At 40.6% G+C, this 23,377-nt stretch overlaps 1 protein-coding gene across 8 annotated transcripts in view; it reads right to left on the bottom strand.

The window, feature by feature from the left end:
- The window catches only part of katnip (katanin interacting protein), a 144,590-nt gene that overhangs the window by 71,438 nt on the left and 49,775 nt on the right, over window positions 1-23,377 (bottom strand). For all 8 annotated transcript variants that reach the window (XM_072268548.1, XM_072268544.1, XM_072268543.1 and 5 more), the window contains 3 exons: window positions 15,124-15,261; window positions 12,390-13,434; window positions 2,798-3,538 (listed from right to left, as the gene is read on the bottom strand). In XM_072268548.1, the coding sequence (XP_072124649.1) occupies window positions 2,798-3,538; window positions 12,390-13,434; window positions 15,124-15,261 (1,924 nt within the window). The remainder of the gene's footprint in view (window positions 1-2,797; window positions 3,539-12,389; window positions 13,435-15,123; window positions 15,262-23,377) is intronic.

Genomic DNA, 23,377 nt, shown 5'->3' with positions numbered 1-23,377 from the left:
AGCCGAAGCAGAAAAGCATTGTTGTTGTGGTGTTGTCATGACAGCGTTTTTAAATCTCTCCGTTTACCCTGTACACACTATAACGGATATTAGGCGTTTTCCGATTTATTCACTCTGGAGACCGTTTCTGAAAATCTCCGTTTTCAGAGGATGAAAACACCGCTTCAAAACGAAGGGTCAAAACGAAGAGAAAAAGCTTCGTTTTCAAAATTATTCGGCATAGTGTGGACGTAGCCTTAGATACAGGGACTAAAATTTCTCACTGTATTCTAAATGCAGTTTGATGAATGCCTTATCAAGCCTCAATAGTACGTCCTTGATCTTATGTTTTAGTCTACTCAAAATTAATGCTGACATTGCATTTGCCTTTTTAAATTACTAACTCAGCCTGCAAATGGTCAGTTTCAGGTGCTGGCTGCTTGCAGGGTTAAGTGCTGAGAGGGAGATTAGTGGGGAGGGACAAATGGACAAGGGAGTTGCGGAGAGAGCGAAGGGGTAAAGATATTTTTACTGGTAGGATCGCCTTTGGAGATAGCAGTAGATGGGGAGAATGATGTGAAGGATGCAGAGGCTGTTGGTGGTAAGTCAAGACAAGAGGGACTCTATCATTGTTAAGGCGGTGGGAAGATGGTGTGAGCACGGTTGTTTGGGAAATCGAGGAGATGTGGGCAAGAGCAGCATCAATGGTGGAGGAAGCAAAACCCCATTCTTTGAAGAAGGAGAACATCTCTGATGTCCTAGAAAGGAAAGCAGCATCCTGGAAACAGATACGGTGGAGGGGAAGAATCGAAAAAAGGGAACAGTAACTTTACAGGAGATGGTGAAGAGGAATAGTCAAGAGGTATACCTCAGGAATCAGTACATACATTTTGTTTATCTATTTAAATTTTCTTACATAAATTCCATGCAAGTTTTATTCTGTATTGTAAATTTTCAGGTAAAGAATTGCGAGTTCTGTACAAATGAATTTCTGTAAACTGATCAGCAATAACAAGTGGGTTGCCTGTATTGAGCTAATCTTGGGAGTTGGCAGGTCTGAGGTTAATGATAAAATCAAGCTAAACGTCCACTATTTTCTAATAATATTTCTCTTTAGAATTATTCTTTTAATCCATAAAAAATGTCAAAAGACTGACAGGGTAAGCATATTGAAGATATTATTGACTTGTGGGCAATCCAAAACCACAAGACACAAGTAAATTCCCAAAAAATTCAAAGAAATTCAGGAAAAAATATTTTTACCTGAAGATTGATTACAGTGAGGAATTTGTTTCAACAAAATTTGATGACAGGAATAGGGACATATTAAAGGTTAGCTGGATAAAGACAACAGATGATAAAGGTAGAGTTGTTTGAAGAACGGTGGGTAAAAGTGTGTATGAAGCAGAAAAATCAGCATGGATATTTTTGACCAAGGGGTTAATACTGAGCTGGAAATTCTATGCAAAATATCATAAAGGATTGCATTTTCAATACTGGAAGGTAAAAAAAATCATTTACACTTGCATTAGAAATGTAACACATCAAAAAACATTCTGGATTGTTGAACAAACCTACATTAGTTTTGACATTAGACAATGTTAATTTCTAATTCGCAAACACGAGGAAATCTGCAGATGCTGGAAATTCAAACAACACACACAAAAAATGCTGGTGAACGCAGCAGGCCAGGCAGCATCTATAGGAAGAGTTACAGTCGACGTTTTGGGCCGAGAGGTTACATGTTCATAACAAAAGACGGTACTATTAAAATAAGCAAACTGGTTGTATTGTGTTTTCACTTAAAATAAAGCAAAACACCGCTGAAACTTTCAAATTTCTTAATTATTTTTGGTGGCAACTATGCGATTCTTACAGTTGCATTGTTTTTCTGTTAATCACCCTTCAATTAACATATAAAAATAAACTTCCACTTAAGAAGCTTCATTGTTTAAAGTAGAGTAGTCCCTTGCCACTTTAAGGAAAAGCTGTGGGAAAGTAACTGAGTTGGGAAATAGCCGGTGACCCTCTTGCTCGAAAAATGACCCAATATAACATCTAACATCTAGTCTTTTAAATTGGTATAAGCCTTACAGCTAACATGTAAAAGCTGAACATCATGAATACTCCCTCATGGAAGTATTTAGTCTCTACTGATAGTTTAGAATTACGAGGGAGAGCACAGGAGTAGAGCACGCCCAAAAAAAGTAAATCCCTCAAGTACGGAGCAGCAAAAAAATGTCTGAGGATGTCTGGTAAAACTTTAAACATATATAAAGAATAATTTTCAGCAACATATCAAATGTGTGTGAAAGTATTAAAGGTGGATCTGAAATATTTCATTGGCATTTAACATGGTAGCGTAGCTGTTAGCACGTTTTACAGTACAGGTGACCCGGGTTCAATTCCTGCCACTGTCTGTAAGGAATTTGTACGTTCTCCCCGTGACCACATGGGTTTCCTCCAGGTGCTCCATTTTCCTACCACAGTCCAAAGACCTACCAGTTAGTAGGTTAATTGGTCATTGCAAATTATCCTGTGGTTAGGATAGGATTAAAATGGGGGAATTGCTGTGTGGCACGGCTCGAAGGGCCAAAAGGCATATTCTGCGCAGTATCTCAATAAATAATAACATTAAAAAAAACAATTTCATAATATTGTTACATAGTTGCCAAACTCAATGTTAACATTTCATAGATAAACATTATACTTGTTATCAACTACCTAGGAAGCACTGCAGGAAAACATTTTTCATCTAGAAACATTATACTCATTTAACTCAGTACACAGTCAAACAAAGAACTGAATACGGTTTTACCTCCACTTAATGTTCCTGATGCCTTGGCTATTTCTCCTTTAAAAATGAACTTCCCATTTAATGAGATTTCTATATCTTTAACGCCACGGAAAGAATGTATTCTTGATTTGTTGTAATTCCAAATTCGAATCATAGCTATGTGACAGGAATTTTCAAAGTCAATATAGATAAAATGTGGCCTTTCTGGCGTGAAAGGTGCTAGCCAGAGATGCATATCATCTTGTGTCCTGTTTATACCATTAATCAAATTTGAAACTACCCGAGGATCTTTCCCATAAGCAGGCAAAATGTTAATATCTGCTGGATTTGCTTTGATTTGTGCTATTTTTACAGGTTCTCCAGTTGAACTAAATATTTCAATCCCATTAAGTCCAACGTAATGTCGATCACCCCAAGTAGATATAATGTTAATTGTCAAGTGACTGCCATATGGTAAAACAGGAATTTCAAAATCACTTCCATCGTCATCTCTTTCAGGATCAGTTGCATGTTCTTCTTTCTTCTCTTTGAGTTCCTGTATTGTTTCCTGGTGCAAGGATTTAAGTCTTGATTCTCTTCCAATTCTTTGTTCCTGCAAGAATTCATCAAATATGTCTCCTTCGAAACCCATGTTTGCTAAACGACCTCGTTGTGACTTGTTGAACTGTAATAAAGAATCCCACGATTCCATTAGGGTGTCATCCTGTTCATACCGCCACTTGGCTCTTGTGGACCCCACAGACTTTGAAGGCTTCTGGCAATCTGGAAAACCCATAAGACATAATTTATGCCATACATTTTCAAACTACTGCTAGTCTACTTAGAAATGTTATGATCAAACCAGAGGACAGCCTCAAAGGATACACACAATTCTGTACAGATATGTGGGAAATAAATAAAACTACAGATGCTAGAATCTGACATAGAAACAAAACACGAGATGAACTCAGCTAGCCAAACAGTCTCAATGGATAGTGAGACTAATTGACACTCCAGATAAGAGACCCTCAGAACTGAGGGAAAAGTGGAAGGATGTCAGTTTTCAAAGCAGAGCTTGGGAGAAAGAGTGAGCTCAAGACAAAAAGCTGCATACATCAAGTTTGACTATTAAGGACATTATGAGATGAGAAAGAGATACAAACATAAAAATGGAAAATAAAGAGCAATTTATCTTCAGATGGACAACTCACGAGAAAGAAGTGGTTACAAGAAGAGAATTACTGGGATTGCTTTGCCAATTGGAATAAGAATCCTGAATGCCAATCCAGTTACTTAACCATTACACTAGCCATATCATATTAACCAGGAACAGTTAAAATACAAAATGTCAATCTCCTAACATCTGGAATATTATAGTTCTGAACTACAAAGGGAAATACCCAAAATATAATACTTCTTTTCGGTATTCACCAATGAGAGGGAACTTGATGATGGTGAGGACAATATGAGTGAGGTTGATGTTCTGGAGCATGCTGAGGGAGAGGAGGTGTTGGAGTTGTTAAAATACATTAGGACAGATAAGTCCACGGGGCCTGACGGAATATTCCCCAGGCTGCTCCACAAGGTGAGAGAAGAGATTGCTGAGCCTCTGGCTAGGATCTTTATGTCCTCGCTGTCCACGGGAATGGTACCGGAGGATTGGAGGGAGGCGAATGTTGTTCCCTTGTTCAAAAAAGGTAGTAGTGATAGTCCGGGTAATTATAGACCAGTGAGCCTTACATCTGTGGTGGGAAAGCTGTTGGAAAAGATTCTTAGAGATAGGATCTATAGGCATTTAGAGAATCATGGTCTGATAGGGACAGTCAGCATGGCTTTGTGAAGGGCAGATGGTGTCTAACAAGCCTGATAGAGTTCTTTGAGGAGGTAACCAGGCATATAGATGAGGGTCGTGCAGTGGATGTGATCTATATGGATTTTAGTAAGGCATTTGACAAGGTTCCACACGGTAGGCTTATTCAGAAAGTTAGAAGGCATGGGATTCAGGGAAGTTCGGCCAGGTGGATTCAGAATTGGCTTGCCTGCAGAAGGCAGAGGGTGGTGGTGGAGGGAGTACATTCAGATTGGAGGATTGTGACTAGTGGTGTCCCACAAGGATCTGTTCTGGGACCTCTACTTTTCGTGATTTTTATTAACGACCTGGATGTGGGGGTAGAAGGGTGGGTTGGCAAGTTTGCAGACGACACAAAGGTTGGTGGTGTTGTAGATAGTGTAGAGGATTGTCAAAGATTGCAGAGAGACATTGATAGGACGCAGAAGTGGGCTGAGAAGTGTCAGATGGAGTTCAACCCGGAGAAGTGTGAGGTGGTACACTTTGGAAGGACAAACTCCAAGGCAGAGTACAAAGTAAATGGCAGGATACTTGGTAGTGTGGAGGAGCAGAGAGATCTCAGGGTACATGCCCACAGATCCCTGAAAGTTGCCTCTCAGGTGGATAGGGTAGTTAAGAAAGCTTATGGGGTGTTAGCTTTCATAAGTCGAGAGATAGAGTTTAAGAGTTGCGATGTAATGATGCAGCTCTATAAAACTCTGGTTAGGCCACACTTGGAGAACTGTGTCCAGTTCTGGTCACCTCACTATAGGAAGGATGTGGAAGCATTGGAAAGGGTACAGAGGAGATTTACCAGGATGCTGCCTGGTTTAGAAAGTATGCATTATGATCAGAGATTAAGGGAGCTAGGGCTTTACTCTTTGGAGAGAAGGAGGATGAGAGGAGACATGATAGAGGTGTACAAGATAATAAGAGGAATAGATAGAGTGGATAGCCAGCGCCTCTTCCCCAGGGCACCACGGCTCAATACAAGAGGACATGGCTTTAAGGTAAGGGGTGGGAAGTTCAAGGGGGATATTAGAGGAAGGTTTTTTACTCAGAGAGTGGTTGGTGTGTTGAATGCACTGCCTGAGTCAGTGGTGGAGGCAGATACACTAGTGAAGTTTAAGAGACTACTAGACAGGTACATGGAGGAATCTAAGGTGGGGGCTTATATGGGAGGCAGGGTTTGAGGGTCGGCACAACATTGTGGGCCGAAGGGCCTGTACTGTACTATTCTATGTTCTATATAAGAAAATAAATACTTCTACAATATTAGCCTGTGATGTTTAAAATCATAAATATGTTGTACTTTATATCTTTTACAAACGGATGTTAGATAAGTTGCATGAACAAGAAAGAACAGAAGGATTTTAAATCAGATTTGATGGATGTGAGAAGATTGCAAGATTGCACAGGCTTGCATCATTTGGACTGAATAGCCTATTTGTGTGCTTTAAATTCTATACAATAGAGTTTTCCGGCGGAGCTAAGACAGCGCTAGAGAGCAGCTTCTTCGAACTCATCTGTAGAAGCAGCTTAATTTCTATCTTTAATGTCTCTTTTTTTTTCCTTTTCAAGGTGAATGGGGTTCTGTTGAAGCCCCTGACCTAGAGCTGCACTCAAATTTCAGACATTTACGGTGATGGTTCCCTCCGCCAGGGCTCGCCGATCAGTCGTTTTTCGATACCACGAGGACACAACCTAGAAGATGAGCATGCCCTTAGAGTGCTGAGGCTCTGAGGCCCTGGGGACAAACCGATTATATGCTAGTGTTGCCGTCTGAAGCACTGTGGGAGAATATCGTGAACAGCAGGTCAGCTGTTAGAGACCGCTGCATTGGATCTCTCTCTCTCTCTCTGTTTCTCCTGTTGGTGGGGGAGTTTGACGCCGATTCTCAATTCAGAGAACTCAAGAAAGAAAAGCGATACAGCAGACTTTAACATCGTAATCAGCTAGTTGTGTTTTTTTTTTGTCTTGCTAGTCTCTTGTCTTGCTGCGTGACACCACTCTGTCCCTTTATTAGTGGGGGGGGAATAGAGAGGGAGAGAGAGGGAGAGGGAGAGAGAGGGAGAGGGAGAGAGAGGGGGGAGAGAGGGGGAGAGAGGGGGAGAGAGGGGGAGAGAGGGGGAGAGAGGGAGAGAGAGGGAGAGAGAGGGAGAGAGAGGGAGAGAGAGGGAGAGAGGGGGAGAGAGGGGGAGAGGGGGAGAGAGGGGGGAGGGGGAGAGAGGGGGGAGGGGGAGAGAGGGGGGAGGGGGAGAGAGGGGGGAGGGGGAGAGAGGGGGAGGGGGAGAGAGGGGGAGGGGAGAGAGGGGGAGGGGGGAGAGGGGGGAGAGGGGGAGAGGGGGGAGAGGGGGAGAGGGGGGAGAGGGGGGAGAGGGGGGAGAGGGGGGAGGGGGGGGAGGGGGGGGAGAGGGGGGAGGGGGAGGGGAGGGGGAGGGGGAGGGGGAGGGGGAGGGGGAGGGGGAGGGGGAGCGCCTGTGGTACATCGAATTGTTGGGTGAACAATTGTTTTTTTGTTATACTGCAGACGGGGTTTTTCTTTCTTGGAGATTTTGCTATTACTTGCTTGGTGGGGCGGAGGGAGCTGACGCTTCTTGCTGAAGTAAGTGGGGGAGGGTTGATGCTTTGTTGCTGCTTGAGCGTGGGAGGGGAGGGAGGAGGGGTGCTTTGAGATTCTATCCTTTTTACTGTCACTCATAAAAGGATTAACTTTTACCACCAGCTCCAATCAGAAGCTTGCAAAAATAAAGCAGATAACATTTAAGTTTGTAGTATTTACATACCACAGCTTCCAAAATATAAAAAACTCTGTCCTGTAGCATGGAGCTGCAGGATTCCAAGTTCCACCCCCAGCCTAGCATTTCTACTAATTGTAAGTTGCTAAAATTTATAAGACCTTAAGGATTTAGAGATGACTTTATGTGACTAAATCACAATAGGTAACATTCCTTCCCCACAATTTCTGGCATACATTAGGAAATACAGACACTTGGCTTTTATAGGCCTTGGGTCTGCCGAACCTATATAAACTAATCAAGCAAGCTACAAAAAACAAGGTTAATTTCGGCTTTTCTATAAACCAAGTTCCTTATTATCTGTACAATTCTAATCAGTTGCCAATGGATCCTCTAAAGTTTTTACACAGTGCAGCACAATCCAGCTGTGACCAAACCACATACAGTGGCATGCAAAAGTTTGGGCACCCCGGTCAAAATTTCTGTTACTGTAAATAGCTAAGCGAGTAAAAGATGACCTGATTTCCAAAAAGCATAAAGTTAAAGATGACACATTTGTTTAATATTTTAAGCAAGATTACTTTTTTATTTCCATCTTTTACAGTTTCAAAATAACAAAAAAGGAAAAGGGCCCAAAGCAAAAGTTTGGGCACCCTGCATAGTCAGTACTTAGTAATACCCCTTTGGCAAGTATCACAGCTTGTAAACGCTTTCTGTAGCCAGCTAAGAGTCTTTCAATTCTTGTTTGGGAGATTTTTGCCCATTCTTCCTTGCAAAAGGCTTGTAGTTCTGTGAGATTCTTGGGCCGTCTTGCATGCATTGCTCTTTTGAGGTTCTCAATGATGTTTAGGTCAGGGGACTGTGAGGGCTATGGCAAAACCTTCAGCTTGCGCCTCTTGAGGTAGTCCATTGTGGATTTTGAGGTGTGTTTAGGATCATTATCCTGTTGTAGAAGCCATCCTCTTTTCATCTTCAGCTTTTTTACAGACGGTGTGATGTTTGCTTCCAGAATTTGCTGGTATTTAATTGAATTCATTCTTCCCCTTACCAGCGAAATGTTCCCCATGCCATTGGCTGCAACACAAGCCCAAAGCATGATCGATCCACCCCCCCGTGCTTAACAGTTGGACAGGTGTTCTTTTCATGAAATTCTGCACCCTTTTTTCTCCAAACATACCTTTGCTCATTGTGGCCAAAAAGTTCTATTTTAACTTCCACAGGACTTGTTTCCAAAATGCATCAGGCTTGTTTAGATGGTCCTTTGGAAACTTCTGACGCTGAATTTTGTGGTGAAGATGCAGGAAAGGTTTTCTTCTGATGACTCTTCCATGAAGGTCATATTTGTGCAGGTGTTGCTGCACAGTAGAACAGTGCACCACCACTCCAGAGTCTGCTAAATCTTCCTGAGGTCTTTCGCAGTCAAATGGGGGTTTTGATTTGCCTTTCTAGCAATCCTACGAGCAGTTCTCTCAGAAAGTTTTCTTGGTCTTCCAGACCTCAACTTGACCTCCACCATTCCTGTTAACTGCCATTTCTTAATTACATTACGAACTGAGGAAACGGCCACCCAAAAACACTTTGCTATCTTCTTATAGCTTTCTCCTGCTTTGTGGGCATCATTTATTTTAATTTTCAGAGTGCTAGGCAGCTGCTTAGAGGAGCCCATGGCTACTGATTGGGAGGACAAGGTTTGAGGAGTCAGGGTATTTATAAAGCTTTGAAATTTGCATCACCTGGCCTTTCTTAACGATGAATGTGAACAAGCCATAGCCCTAACAAGCTAATTAAGGTCTGAGACCTTGGTAAAAGTTATCTGAGAGCTCAAATCTCTTGGGGTGCCCAAACTTTTGCATGGTGCTCCTTTCCTTTTTTCCCCCACTCTAAAATTGTACAAAACAAAAATAATACACTAATCTTGCTTAAAATGTTGAAAAGAATGTTTCATCTTTAACTTTATGACTTTTGGAGATCAGTTCATCTTCTACTCACTTAGCTATTCATAGTAACAGAAATTTTGACCGGGGTGCCCAAACTTTTGCATGCCACTGTATTTAAAAAGTTTTATTTAAGCTCTTTTGCTTTTGCAATCTATACCGCTAGTTATAAAATTTAGAATTATTTGTGTTTTTTAAAACATCCTTATCAATAATGTTTTGGCACTTAAGTCCCCAAGCATCTGTGCTCCTGTTTCACTCTTACCAATTTCATCACAACCCACATCTGGACAAAGAGGAGGGTAGTAACCACCTTTAATGTGAAAACAGATCCAGAATATGATAGCAATGGCCCTGAGCAAATTTAAACAATATGATAAGTTACCACAGCTGCATCCTTAAAAGTAGATGCCTGTGTTTCTTTAGAACACCCCCAAATCTCCTCATAGTCAAAGTGATCATTGATCTCATTCAATGACTGCCTCCACAGCTCTCTGAGGTAGAAATTTCATAACATTCAGTCCTCAGGAAAGAGATTCCTTATCTCTGTTTTAAATAGCCAAACTCTTATTTTGAAACTCTGCCCCCTTGATCCTGATACTGGGGGAAAATTTGTCTAACATCAATATTTCTCAGAGCCCTGTATTTCCATAATATAGGCCTGTCCTGCTAAAGTTTCTTCACATATTATAGGCCTAACCTGCTAATGTTTCTTCACATGGCAACCACTTCACTCCCAGAATCAATCTTATGATCCTTCTCTGTATTACCATCAATATAACTATGAGGTTAGGGCCTCCATCGGTCAGAGTTGACCATGGATGTTGCATCTGAACTGTCCAGATGCACAAGCTAGGGCAGTACAATATGGAGAGCAAGCTGTTGCCCATGTAGCAAGCTCCCCCTCTCCACGCAACTGATGAACCCAAAGGAACGGCAGAGACCGATACTGTTTGATACCAGCAACATCGCAGGAGTTGCCAGTCAGCATTGAATTTAAAGTAGGACTGCCTTAGGGACTCCAACTCCAGATTCTTCCCTCAGGGCTTACTCTCAAAGCCTCCCCCATGAGTGGGTTTTGACGCAAGACGGCGGAGGTTTGAGATCAGAGCTTTCCTTCTCATAGATCAGCTGCCAACCACAGCTGATAAGCCCCAACTGCCCAAAGAGACCAGTTTTAAGGTGCCAGTAACCCACCTTTGCCCCTTCTCCTGTCTGTACAAAAGGTTCTGCCGGGCTTGGTAGTTAAGCCATACGTGAAGTCCAGGAGCTGGACTTGGTTGTCAGAGGCTATCTGAGGCGTATGCATTGGTTCCTTAAGGTTGTTATAGCTAGGGGTGGTAATGGGAACAAGCTTCCACTACCTGTTAAATGCTCCCAATGGTGTGTGACTCAATATAGCTGTATCATTTCTGAAATATGGGAACCAAATCTATACATGGTGCTTGAGGTACAGTCTCACCAGTACCCTGAAAAGTTACATCAGTTAGGTCCAACAGTGGTAATTACTCATGTTGGCCACAGGGAAAGTCATCAGACTCCTCCATAACTGCTTGCATACTGCACAATGAAAAGTGACCGAACAGCTGCTCCCAAGCCACAGACTGGATCCTGTTCATCTGGAGCAGGGGTTCCCACCCTTTTTTATGCCATGGAGCCTTACCATTAGCCAAGGGATCCGTGGATCTGGAGGCACATTAGCCATAATTGTCACCACAAAAGTGTTCCAAGAGAAACAGAGAGAATAGCACCTATTACCACATTGCCTTTTTCAATCTCACTAAACACTTTGAATCCATCAACCGGAGGAATTGTGGTACTTTCAGCTCAGATTCAGCTGCACATAAGAATGTGTCTCAACTCTATTTTTTGCTTTATGATGGCATGCAAGCTATAATTCTTTCTAATCAACTGATCTATATGGAAGTGAAGTTCACTGTCAAACAAGACTATATGAGTACTAGACATTTTTTATTAATTCCTTCTTGCCTCAAGTATACATCTCACGTCCAACAAACTGCACTTAGATGTGAAGATAATTCCCTGAACTACAAGGAAACTATTCAACACCTGTCAAGTACACTCTCGCACAGAGGTTCCCAACTTTTTTTTATGCCATGGACCAAAACCATTATGGTCACCCAAAATTCAGTGGTCAAACTGATACACACACTGATAACAGAGCTACAAGGCACTGTCAACTCTTTTAATCATACAATCATAGTTTTCTTACTGGGCCATTACACTCAACATCTGCAAACTATATATTGTCTTATGATATCGCCCACTGACAAAAGGGTCACAGTGAGCTGCCAGAAAATATGGGCTGCCTAATATATTTTAGGAACCAGACATCAATGATGCAAGCCATGACCACCTTCAATATGCTAGTAGAGCTTTTAGCTGATTGAGAAAAAAGGTGTTTGAAGATCAACATCTCAAATCTAGCAGTATACTCAATGCCTACTGAGCAAGAGTAATCCCTGCCTACTTATGTGCTTCTGAGATCTAGACTACCCATCTCAAAGCAAATAAAAAGATACCACCTGACCATAAAACCTTCCAAATTCTTCCAAATTCTGTGGAAGGATAAATGATCCAACATCATTGGTCACTTCCTAGACAACATTCCCAGTATTGAGGTTCTGGTAATGCTTGGCCAGATCCTTTGGGCATGTCAGGAAGTTTTCATGCCCAATGTCAAATCCCTGAAGCAGACAGACTATTCCTATTTCTGTCACAGAAAGAGATTACCAGGTAGACAGGAGAAAGGATTAAAGAATCTATTCAAAGCTACCTTGAAAAATGGTATTAGCCCCCTGAATTTTGAGAATCCCTGACCCATGACTATTCAAAGTACAGTCAGAATAGAACTGAGAGCCTCGTCTGTGTATCAAGAATGCAGAGAAGCCCTGCGTTAACAAGGAAGGAGAGCGCCACGTTACAAACTACCCACCCATCCACCTATACCATTGTGGAAGAGTCTACCATTCCCACACTGGCCTCTTCACTCACTCAAGAACCCAAAAAGCTGAACTGAAAGTAAATCATCCTCAATCCCAAGTGATTACCTTAGTATGAAGATAATACTACGAAATTATAAGAAAATAGTACGTTAGATAAAGTAACTGTACCCATTTGAAGGAACTCATCATCATCAATCATATGAAGGAATTCTGTATTTCTTGGCCTCTTCAAAGAACTTCCCCTTCCACCAATGATTCCATCACTTCTAGGACTCTCTTCCTCTAGTGAGTGAACACAAAAGTCGCTTTCCTCAAGATTGTCCATAAAGTCCAATTCACTTCTGTCAGTGTGCATTTTGCCCTCCTCACGAGGGTCAGATAATTCTTTTCTATTGCAGTTTAAGATCTTATTTGTTGTATCAACAGCATCTTTGTGACTTTGAGCAAGATCAAACAAATCAGGCCAACTGGTATCATTGATTTTGTTTGAATTGTTCATTTTTAGATCTACATGCACTTCATCACTCAGCCATGGGGGCTTCTTCAACTTACTTTCCTGGGGCTTTTCTTCGTCTGGTGATTTTAACCACAGTGGCATTTTTGAAACTGACGACATTTCTGCTATTTTCTTTCCAGTTGGCTTTTCCTGCTGATATTCTGGGTCCAGGGATTCGACAGAATAAACCTCTTCCAGTTGCTTACTGTCTTCTGAAATATTTATCCTTAAAAGTGACTCCTCAAGTGACACAGGAGCTATTAAAGTCATGTCTCCTTCCAAGGCAGAAATCATACTCTTTGGTGAGCCAAATGAATAATTTAACATGTTTTTATCACTGTCAAAACTTGAATTTAAAACTGAGCAACTTGCTTGGTGTGGCAACCAAAAGACAGAGTTTCTTTCTGAGTTCCCAACTTCTTTAATTTGTTCTTCTGTATCACTCCCAATGCTTCTCTTATTATTTAGCACTGAATTTAGAAAGCCTGAGGTACTTGCTTGTTCTGGAGATGGAACACAATGTTCCCTTTCCAAACTATCAATTTCTTCTTCCATATCACTCCCATTGGACATATAAAATCCACTTTTGCTCGGCCTCAGATCAATGATCGTACTGTAGTCAAACACCTGGTTTCCACAGCCTTTTTCCAGCTCACCTTCATGTACCAGATTACCATCCATATAAATCCTTACACTTTTCACCCCAACATCAAGATCCTAAGGAAAGAAAGCACAGACAATACATTTCTTGTAACGTGGAAAATGCATTCCATAAAAAAAAGTGTAGTGTGAATTTTAATGCATTGTTTCCTCAGCAACTTTTTAAAAATCTTCATCCAGGCAAATCTGCATAACTGTTGTTCAGGTAAATTACCACCCAAAAATTTGAGACACAATAAAATTTTCTCTCGAAGAAGTTATGTGAAAATAGAGTAAATAAACAAAAAAATCATTGCATATCTTAATACATGCACAGGTGACCCAGCTTTGCATTATGGAAAATTGTGATGCGGACAATTGTGCAAGGTATACAAGCCCATCTCCCATAACTCAGAGGTCACTTGTATTGATGTTATAACTTGAAGCAGGGCAGCTAACTCACTCAATCCATTTAGTCTTTCTCATCTGTGCTTGCGAGCATGTCTATCTGCATTCAGCTATGCCCTCATACTCTTGAATGCTTACACAGACTTTCTTTAAAACCATGAACTCTTGGCTTAGAGAGAAATTCAGGATTTTCACCTCATGTTCTAAATTTAATACTGAAAGCACAATGCCCCACTCTCAATTACTGGATAACAGTCTACTTCTACTTGCGAGCTTCCATTATTTTAAATAATTCCAACATTTCACAAACTACTGCAATTTATCACATTAATGGTCACAATGAGAAATCACAGCGAATATAACTTCTCTATTCTCTGGAGAAAAATCAAAATCAAATAACTGTATTACTTTGGTTAGGAACTTTTAATTTAGATAACAAGCTTTCCAACTTGTTCCCACTCTCATAAGCTTGGTATTGAAGGTCTGCAGACTCCTATGCAGATCAGGAATTCGCTACATTGCAGATTTATAGTGTTTCCAGTTTTTGCAGCATTCCTACAAATTTGCAAGCAATTGCTATTTGATTATCTCACTGTAACATATAATTCATACTGGCTGCAATAGCTGTTACACATATGAACTGTGAAATTATTTAATTTGAACATGGAGTATTTCTTTTTTTTCTCCAAGTTGCCTTTCATCACTTAGTCTGAAACAAGGAAAAGATTACGACTAAATTCATTTGTCTCTACTTCAGAAAATTTATTTCAACTTTAAAATTTATGAAGTTGCAGAGAATAAGTAGATTAGAAGCATTGAGAAATGTATTAGCATATTTGAGTTTGTATTTTTAATGAGCATTAAAAATACGAACTTAAAGATGCCAGTGCATAATAAAAGCTAATCAGAGCATTAGCCATCTGTTGTACTTAAAACTTCATTCCAATCTAAAATACATACCACAATGTTCAAAAGTAATTGAAGTCTTTTGCAGACAAATGCTATTTGTATCCTGGCATGATATAAAAAAACAGTAACATAATGCTTACATGTTGTGCATATTAGCACCTCCAGTATGAATAAGAAATGCCTTGGCCAACTACAAGAACTGGTGGTGCACAAATAAAACCAGGATAAAGCTTAACTTTAATCCATTATGCTAATCATGTGTTGTTCTAAATTCTTTGCTCATGTGGACTGTCAACAAAATGAACATCTATAGATTTATTCCACTGCCACCTACTTACAAGGAGAAGTCCCATGTACACATTAATTAATGTTTTAATTAATTCTAAATGTCCTTTTTTGAAAAACTGGTGACAGTCATTCTATACTGCAACAAATTTAGAAGGAACTTACATTGAGGCTTCTGTTATAATTCCAAATCTTGATTTTAGAAATACCAAAGTGACATGATTTGTTAGTGTTTCGTAGAACAAAGTATAATTGAACTGGTGGGTGGAAAGAACAGGTCCACATATGACGATCTTTTGTAGTCTGGGAAGAACAGAAAGAAGGTTTCAACATACCCATGATTAAAGTTTCTCAGATCTAAACACAGGAAATAAAATTAATTCAATTAACAAAATTAAACAGAAATACAGACATAAAGACATAGAAGAACACAGAATAGTAAGAGACAACTCTTCTCATAGTAATTTACTAATAAAAACACAAGCAAATGTATATTTTAGAAATGACCTGTCAGTATTTACACACTTAGAACTTAGAACCTGAAGGTTGCATTGCAAATATTTCAAAAGATATTGTGCGATAATTACAAAACTATGGCATTTTTCCCAACATACTTCCTGCCCGTTCAAGAAAATTTATATGCAAGCAATTTTGTTAAACTGATGAAAAAAATATTAAAATAAAAAGGAGGAAATTCTCAATGAAATTTTCAAATTCCTCTCTTAGGCTATGCAACATACTAAAATAGACATTCAAGAATTAATGCAATCTTACACAATTTGTTATTCTTTTTCAGAGTTTTACAATATTCATTTTAAAACTACAAACCCCATGTCCAGAAAAGTTGGGATATTTTCCAAAATGCAATAAAAACAAAAATCTGTGATATGTTAGTTCACATGAACCTTTATTTAACTGACAAAAGTACAAAGAAAAGATTTTCAATAGTTTTACTGAACAACTTAATTGTATTTTGCAAACATACACAAATTTAGAGTTTGATGGCTGCAACACACACAACAAAAGTTGGGACAGAGGCATGTTTGCCATTGTGTTACATCACCTTTCCTTTTAAAAACACTTTTTAATCATTTTGGAACTGAGGATACTAACTGTAGTAGATTTGCAATTGGAAATTTTGTCCATTCTTGCTTGATATAAGACTTCAGCTGCTCAACAGTCTGTGGTCTCCGTTGTCTGATTCTCCTCTTCATGATGCACATACATTTTCAATAGGACATAGATCTGGACTGGCAGCAGGCCAGTCAAGCACACGCACTCTGTGTCTACAAAGCCACTCTGTTGTAGCCCGTGCAGAATGTGGTCCGGCATTGTCCTGCTGAAATAAGCATGGATGTCCTGGGAAGAGACGTCGCCTTGACGGCAACATATGTCTCTCTAAAATCCTAATATATGCCTCAGAGTCAATGGTACCTTCACATACATGCAACTCACCCATGCCGTGGGCACTGATGCACCCCCATACCATCACAGATGCTGGCTTTTGCACCTTGCGCTGATGACAATCTGGATGGTCGTTTTCATCTTTGGCACGAAGAACTCGACGCCCGTTTTTTTTCCAAAAACTGGCTAAAATGTGGACTTACCTGACCACAGCACACGGTTCCACAGTCTCTTGGTCCATCTGAGATGAGCTCGGGCCCAGAGGACTCGCCGGCATTTCTGCATAGAGTTGATGTATGGCTTCCTCCTTGCGTAATACAGTTTCAAGTTGCATTTCTGGATGCAGCGACGGACTGTGTTGAGTGACAATGGTTTTCTGAAGTACTCCCGAGCCCAGGTGGCTATAATTGTCACAGTAGCATGACGGTTTCTTAGGCAGTGCCGCCTGAGGGCTCGAAGATCACGCGCATTCAACAGTGGTTTCCGACCTTGCCCTTTACGCACTGAGATGTCTCTGAATTCTCTGAATCTTTCCACAATATTATGTACTGTAGATGTTGAAAGACCTAAATTCTCTGCAATCTTGCGTTGAGAAATGTTTCTTTTGAACTGACTAACAATTCTCTCACGAATTTTGGCACAAAGGGGTGAGCCACGACCCATCCTTGCTTGCAAAGACTGAGCCTTTGATGGACGCTACTTTTATACCCAGTCATGATACCTCACCTGCTACCAATTAGCCTGCTTAATGTGGAGTCTTCCAAACCAGTGTTACTTGAATATTCTGTGCACTTTTCAATCTTATTTTAACTCTGTCCCAACTTTTGTTGAGTGTGTTACAGCCATCAGATTCTAAATTTGTGTATGTTTACAAAATACAATTAAGTTGGTCAGTAAAACTAATGAAAATCTTTTCTTTGTACTTTTGTCAGTTAAATAAAGGTTCACGTGAATTAACATATCACAGATTTTTGTTTTTATTGCACTTTGGAAAATATCCCAACTTTTCTGGAAATGGGGTTTATAGAATTGATGGCCTATAAATTTACTTGTACAACTCCAAAATTAAAAGTATTGCCTTACTGTTGCTAACTGCCGAAATCAAATATGAGTGTTCTCGTATATATTTATTATTGTATATATTCTTGTAATAATGACTTGCAGCAGACTGAAAAGCTTGAGCATGTAGATATTAAGAAAGAGGATGTGCTGGAGCTTTTGGAAAGCATCAAGTTGGATAAGTCACCGGGACCAGATGAGATGTACCCCAGTCTACTGTGGGAGGCGAGCGAGGAGATTGCTGAGCCTCTGGCATTGATCTTTGCATCATCAATGGGGACAGGAGAGGTTCCGGAGGATTGGAGGGTTGTGGATGTTGTTCCCTTATTCAAGAAAGGGAGTAGGGATAGCCCAGGAAATTATAGACCAGTGAGTCTTACTTCAGTGGTTGGTAAGTTGATGGACAAGATCCTGAGAGGCAGGATTTATGAACATTTGGAGAGGTATAATATGATTAGGAATAGTCAGCATGGGCAGGTCGTGCCTTACAAGCTTGATTGAATTTTTTGAGGATGTGACTAAACACATTGATGAAGGAAGAGCAGTAGATGTAGTGTATATGGATTTCAGCAAGGCATTTGATAAGGTACCCCATGCAAGGCTCATTCAGAAAGTACGGAGGCATGGGATCCAAGGAGACATTGCTTTGTGGATCCAGAACTGGCTTGCCCACAGAAGGCAAAGAGTGGTTGTAGACAGGTCATATTCTGCATGTAGGTTGGTGACCAGTGGTGTACCTCAGGAATCTGTTCTGAGACCCTTACTCTTTGTGATTTTTATAAATGATCTAAATGAGGAAGTGGAGGGATGGGTTAGTAAGTTTGCTGATGACACAAAGGTTGGGGGTGTTGTGGATAGTGTGGAAGGCTGTCAGAGGTTACAGCGGGACATTGATAGGATGCAAAACTGGGCTGAAAAGTGGCAGACGGAGTTCAACCCAGATAAGCGTGAAGTGGTTCATTTTTAGGTCAAATATGATGGCAGAATATAGTATTAATGGTAAGGCTCTTGGCAGTGTGGAAGATCAGAGGAATCCTGGGGTCCGAGTCCATAGGACGCTCAAAGCAGCTGCACAGGTTGACTCTGTGGTTAAGAAGGCATACGGTGTATTGGCCTTCATCAATCGTGGAATTGAATTTAGGAGCTGAGAGATAATGTTGCAGCTATATAGGACCCTGGTCAGACCCCACTTGGAGTACAGTGCTCCGTTCTGGTTGCCTCACTACAGGAAGGATGTGGAAACCGTAGAAAGGGTGCAGAGGAGATTTACAAGTATGTTGCCTGGATTGGGGAGTATGCCTTATGAAGACAGGTTGAGGGAACTTGGTCTTTTCTCCTTGGAGCAACAGAGAATGAGAGGTGATCTGATAAGAGGTGTATAAGATGATGAGAGGCATTGATCATGTGGATAGTCAGAGGCTTTTTCCCAGGGCTGAAATGGCTGCCACAAGAGGGCACAGGTTTAAGGTGCTTGGGAGTAGGTACAGAGGAGATGTCAGGGGTAAGTTTTTTTACACAGAGAGTAGTGAGTGCATGGAATGGGCTGCTGGCAACGGTGGTGGAGGCGGATACGATAGGGTCTTTTAAGAGACTTTTGGATAGGTACACGGAGCTTAGAAAAATAGAGGCCTATGGGTAACCCTAGTAATTTCTAAGGTAGGGACATGTTCAGCACAACTTTGTGGGCCGAAGGGCCTGTATTGTGCTATAGATTTTCTATGTTTCTGGGTCCCTTAGAGCCCTTCAAGGAATTTGACTTCCTGTGTTCAAGGCAGAATTTTTGCTACCATGGTACCTTTCTCTCAGCATGAAACTTATCTAAATGACCTCTGCAGCAGTGAAGGACACAAAATTAATCAGTGGTTACATTTTCTTCCCCAAAAGTCTAAAGAAAGGAAGTGTCATTTCCTCAAAGAACAGGGTTTTAATTAACACTGCTTCCTCTGGGTTCTGCTACATAAAGACCTAATGCTCAGACTACATTAATTGCTCCGATGGGATGATCTGCAAGCTCAAACACAGCGTGAAGTGTGCCTGGTGTCTGTTCCCCATTAAGATCAGTATCAGATTACTCTCAACTTTGTCAACTCAGCTCAACGTTGCTACTGTTCCCCATCACCTCTGCCACTCTTCTACTCTCCTGTAAAAAGTAGAAGAATACTCTTCACGTGCACCTTAAATGCTGCACAAATCCAGCATACTTCAAGACAATTGTTATTATACCAGTTCCCCACAAAAAAAATCATCAATCACTGGACTCAATGATTACAGACCAGATAAGCTCACACCAGCCATAATGAAGACTTTTGAGAGTCTGGTCATGTCAATTCTCAAATCCATAACTCAAAATTTTCTAGATCTGCTGCAATTTGCCTACAGAGCTAACAGATCTGTAGATAATGCAGTTAACACGTTGCTCTGGACTTCATACTACCTCACCTCAACTCCCCCAGTACATACTGTACATCATACTGTATTTGTTGATCTTAGTTCATCCTTCAATACCATCCTCCCTGAGCTTCTGCAAGAGAAACTCTTCAAACATAACATACCAGGTCCCATCTGCAGGTGGATCACAAAATTCCTCTCTGGCAGGAGATAGTATGTGTGACTAGATAAGTGCAGCTTCACATACCACTCACTCAGCACTGGGTGTGCCACAGGAGTCTGTTCTCTCCTCCTGTCCTATTTTCTCTATCCACTAATGACTGTGTCTCCAGTGACCCAACAGTTGAACTGATAAAAGTTTATGGATGACACCACTGTAATTGCAATAATCGCCACGGGTGATAAATCGAAGTACCATCGAGAAGTGAACAAGCTGGGGTCCAGGTGCAATCAGAACAACTTGAAGCTGAATGCCCTCAAAACAGTGGAAATGCATATCAATATCAGGAGAAACAAGTCTCCTCTCCACCCACTCATCATTAACCCTACAGTTACCACCATTTCAACATTCAGGTTCCCGGCAATCATTATTTTACAGAGCCTTGTGTCGGAGAACCATATCTCCTTCGTGAACAAAAAGGCTCAGCAGAGGATGTACTTCTTGCAGCAGCTGGTAAAATTCCATCTTCCCCAGAACATACTGGTGCACTCTTCCACACTGCCATCGTGGAGAGCATCGTCACGTCAGCCATCAGTGTCTGGTTTGGTTCAGCATCCTCTCACAATATACAAAACTACAGTGAACTGTCAGCTCAGCAGTAAGGGTCACTGGCTGCAGCCTACCATTACTGCAGGACTTGTATGTGTCCAAGACAAAGAAGTAACCAGCAAACATCATTGCAGACACAACCCACCCTGCAAGCTACCTTTTCCAAAAGCTCCTTTCTGGAAAGCATTATTGAGCTATTAAACAAAAACTTCACACCATTTTACAAGTTTCTAACCCCAGGCAATTAATCTGATTAACCATTCTAGTTAGCAACCCCACACCCCCACCCCCATTAATTGCCCCTTCACTGCACCGTAAACACCTTAAACCACTTTTTATAACACTCTTTGCATTGCAAATACATACTGGTATTTATGTATTTATGCACATTTTACTCCATATCTGTACTTTAACCTCAAACTTTATATAATTCTCTATTCTTTATAATTGTCCAACATCGTTGTTTTTTGTTGCATGTTGCGCACTGACCAACACACCACAGCAAATTCCTAATATATGTAAATACATTCGGCAAATAAAGCTGTTCTTTGATTCAGACTCTATGCTCCAGCAGAGAAAATCCCACTCGCTTTTGTACCAACCACAGGATTATGCAAAATAGATGTGCAGATTTGTCTGCATTACAGAATTCCTCACATTCTTCCGCAGTCATTCAAAGATTGCCGTGTCCTGAGAAGCCTTCCAAGCGATCTTGGTGAACCACTTTCACTTGCTGCCTAGGAGGACCCCAACACCCCTTCCACAAAGAGCCTACACCCCACAGAGCCATTCATTGATCAGGTATTTCTGATCAGCCATTCATTGATCAGGTATTTCTGACTCCTTGGGAACACTCTCCCACATCCCCAATATTAACCTCTACTAGCTGCAAAGAATGTTGCTTGCACTCTAGTACAAGTCAAACTCAAGGACTGACTCCAGAGATCATACACGTACAGTAAGTGGCAACACTGCAAGCAGCACATCAGTAAGAAATGCCACAATGTAACATTGTCAGGTTTAGAACACAGAACATAGAACAGTACAGCACAGGAACTGGCCCTTTGACCCATGATGTTTGTGTCAACCGTAATGCCAATCTGAACCATTCATTGACCTGCACGTGATCTATATCTCTCTATTCCCTGCCTGCTCATGTGCCTCTGCAAATGCCTCTTAAACATTGTTATCGTAACTGCTCCCACTACCTCCTTTGTCTCGGGTTTCAAGCCTATATCTCTCTTTTTGTAAGAAAATTTGCCTTATAAATCTCCTTTAAACTTTCTCCCTCTCACCTTAAAATTATGTCCTCTAGCATTCTAGGTTTCCCTGTAATGTTAATGCTCTGTTCACCTCACCATTGCAGCACTTGTCCTTCATATAACTTTCACAAAAGGTGCTGAGGTAATCAACAATCTTATATTAAAGTCACATACAGTTTATAAATGAAATGGATATACATGAAGCATGGCCAACAAGTATATAAATAACCGTAATGGAAACATTTTAACTTATGATTAATCCATAAATGAAAAAGTGATCTGTAGATCTCAATCAGAAATATTTTGATATTCTGCTAAAGAGAATACTCTTTATGTAGCTCGATTATCAAAACAAATTTATTGTTAAAGTACATATACGTTTACCACAAACAACCCTGCAATTCATTTTCTTGTGGGCATTTGTAGTAAATACAAGAAACATAATAGAATAAATAAAAGATTGCTCCCAGTCGTTCAGGCAAACGATCAATGTGCAAAAGACAACAAACTGCGCAAATACCAAAATAAGTATCAAGAACATGAGATGAAGAGTCCTTGAAAGTGAGTCACAATCTTATTGGTTGTGGGTACAGTTCAGTAATGGGGCAAGTGAAATTATCCCCTTTGGTTCAAGAGCCTGATGATTGAGGGGTAATTCCTGAACCTGGTGGTATGGGTCCTGAGTCTCCGCTACCTTCTTCTTGATGGCAGCAGTGAGAAGAGATTACTTTATGTATAAAATGGGAGAACAGGCCCAAAACAGTTTGCAATGGAGGTTGGCAGCCATCGATGTGAATATTCAGTAGATTAATTAATCACTCACAGGCATCTTCGTGTCTTTTCTTGAATTTATTCTATGTACTACTACAGTTAATTTCAAATGAGAAGGGTAAAATAGTTGCAGTATTTGAAAGAATAATGCAGGTTAGTATCTAGATATTTTCATAAAATTATCCACAGGTTTCACACAAACAATCTATTACTTTCCAAACACTCTTAAGAAACTTGTACAGATGTACCATTGAAGGTATCCTGACTAGTTGCATTGTAATTTGTACAGCAATTTTAATATGCTGGATCAGAGAGTGGTAGACTCAGCCTAATACATGACTGGCACGTCCCTCCACACCATCAGTAGTACCTATATGTGGCATAGGGTCAAGAAGACAACAAAGATCCTCAACATCCAGACCATGCCATCTTCTTGCAACTACCATCAGACAGAAGCCACCAGGTTCAAATATTCAGTTCTACACAACCCAAATCACTTTGCCTATATAGCAACCCCACGGCCACTTTGTGCTAAAATTGACTTTTTTTTATTCTGTGTGTTATTTTTGCTTAATTTGTTTATGTTCTTGTAAAAACTTGTGTTCTTGTATCAGATATTAAGTGTCTGTGACACAGCTGCAAGCAAATCCTTCATTGCACCTCTGCAAACATGTACTTGCACATATGAAAATAAACTTATCCGACTTTCAGCTTTGACTATGACAAATGGAATAAAAATACCTAACACAGATGCTATAAGTTAAAC

The sequence above is a fragment of the Mobula birostris genome, chromosome 9 (assembly GCF_030028105.1).
Source record: "Mobula birostris isolate sMobBir1 chromosome 9, sMobBir1.hap1, whole genome shotgun sequence".
Lineage (NCBI taxonomy): Eukaryota > Metazoa > Chordata > Chondrichthyes > Myliobatiformes > Myliobatidae > Mobula > Mobula birostris.
The sequence above is the reverse complement of the archived record's forward strand: the minus strand, read 5'-3'. Positions and strand labels throughout refer to the sequence as shown.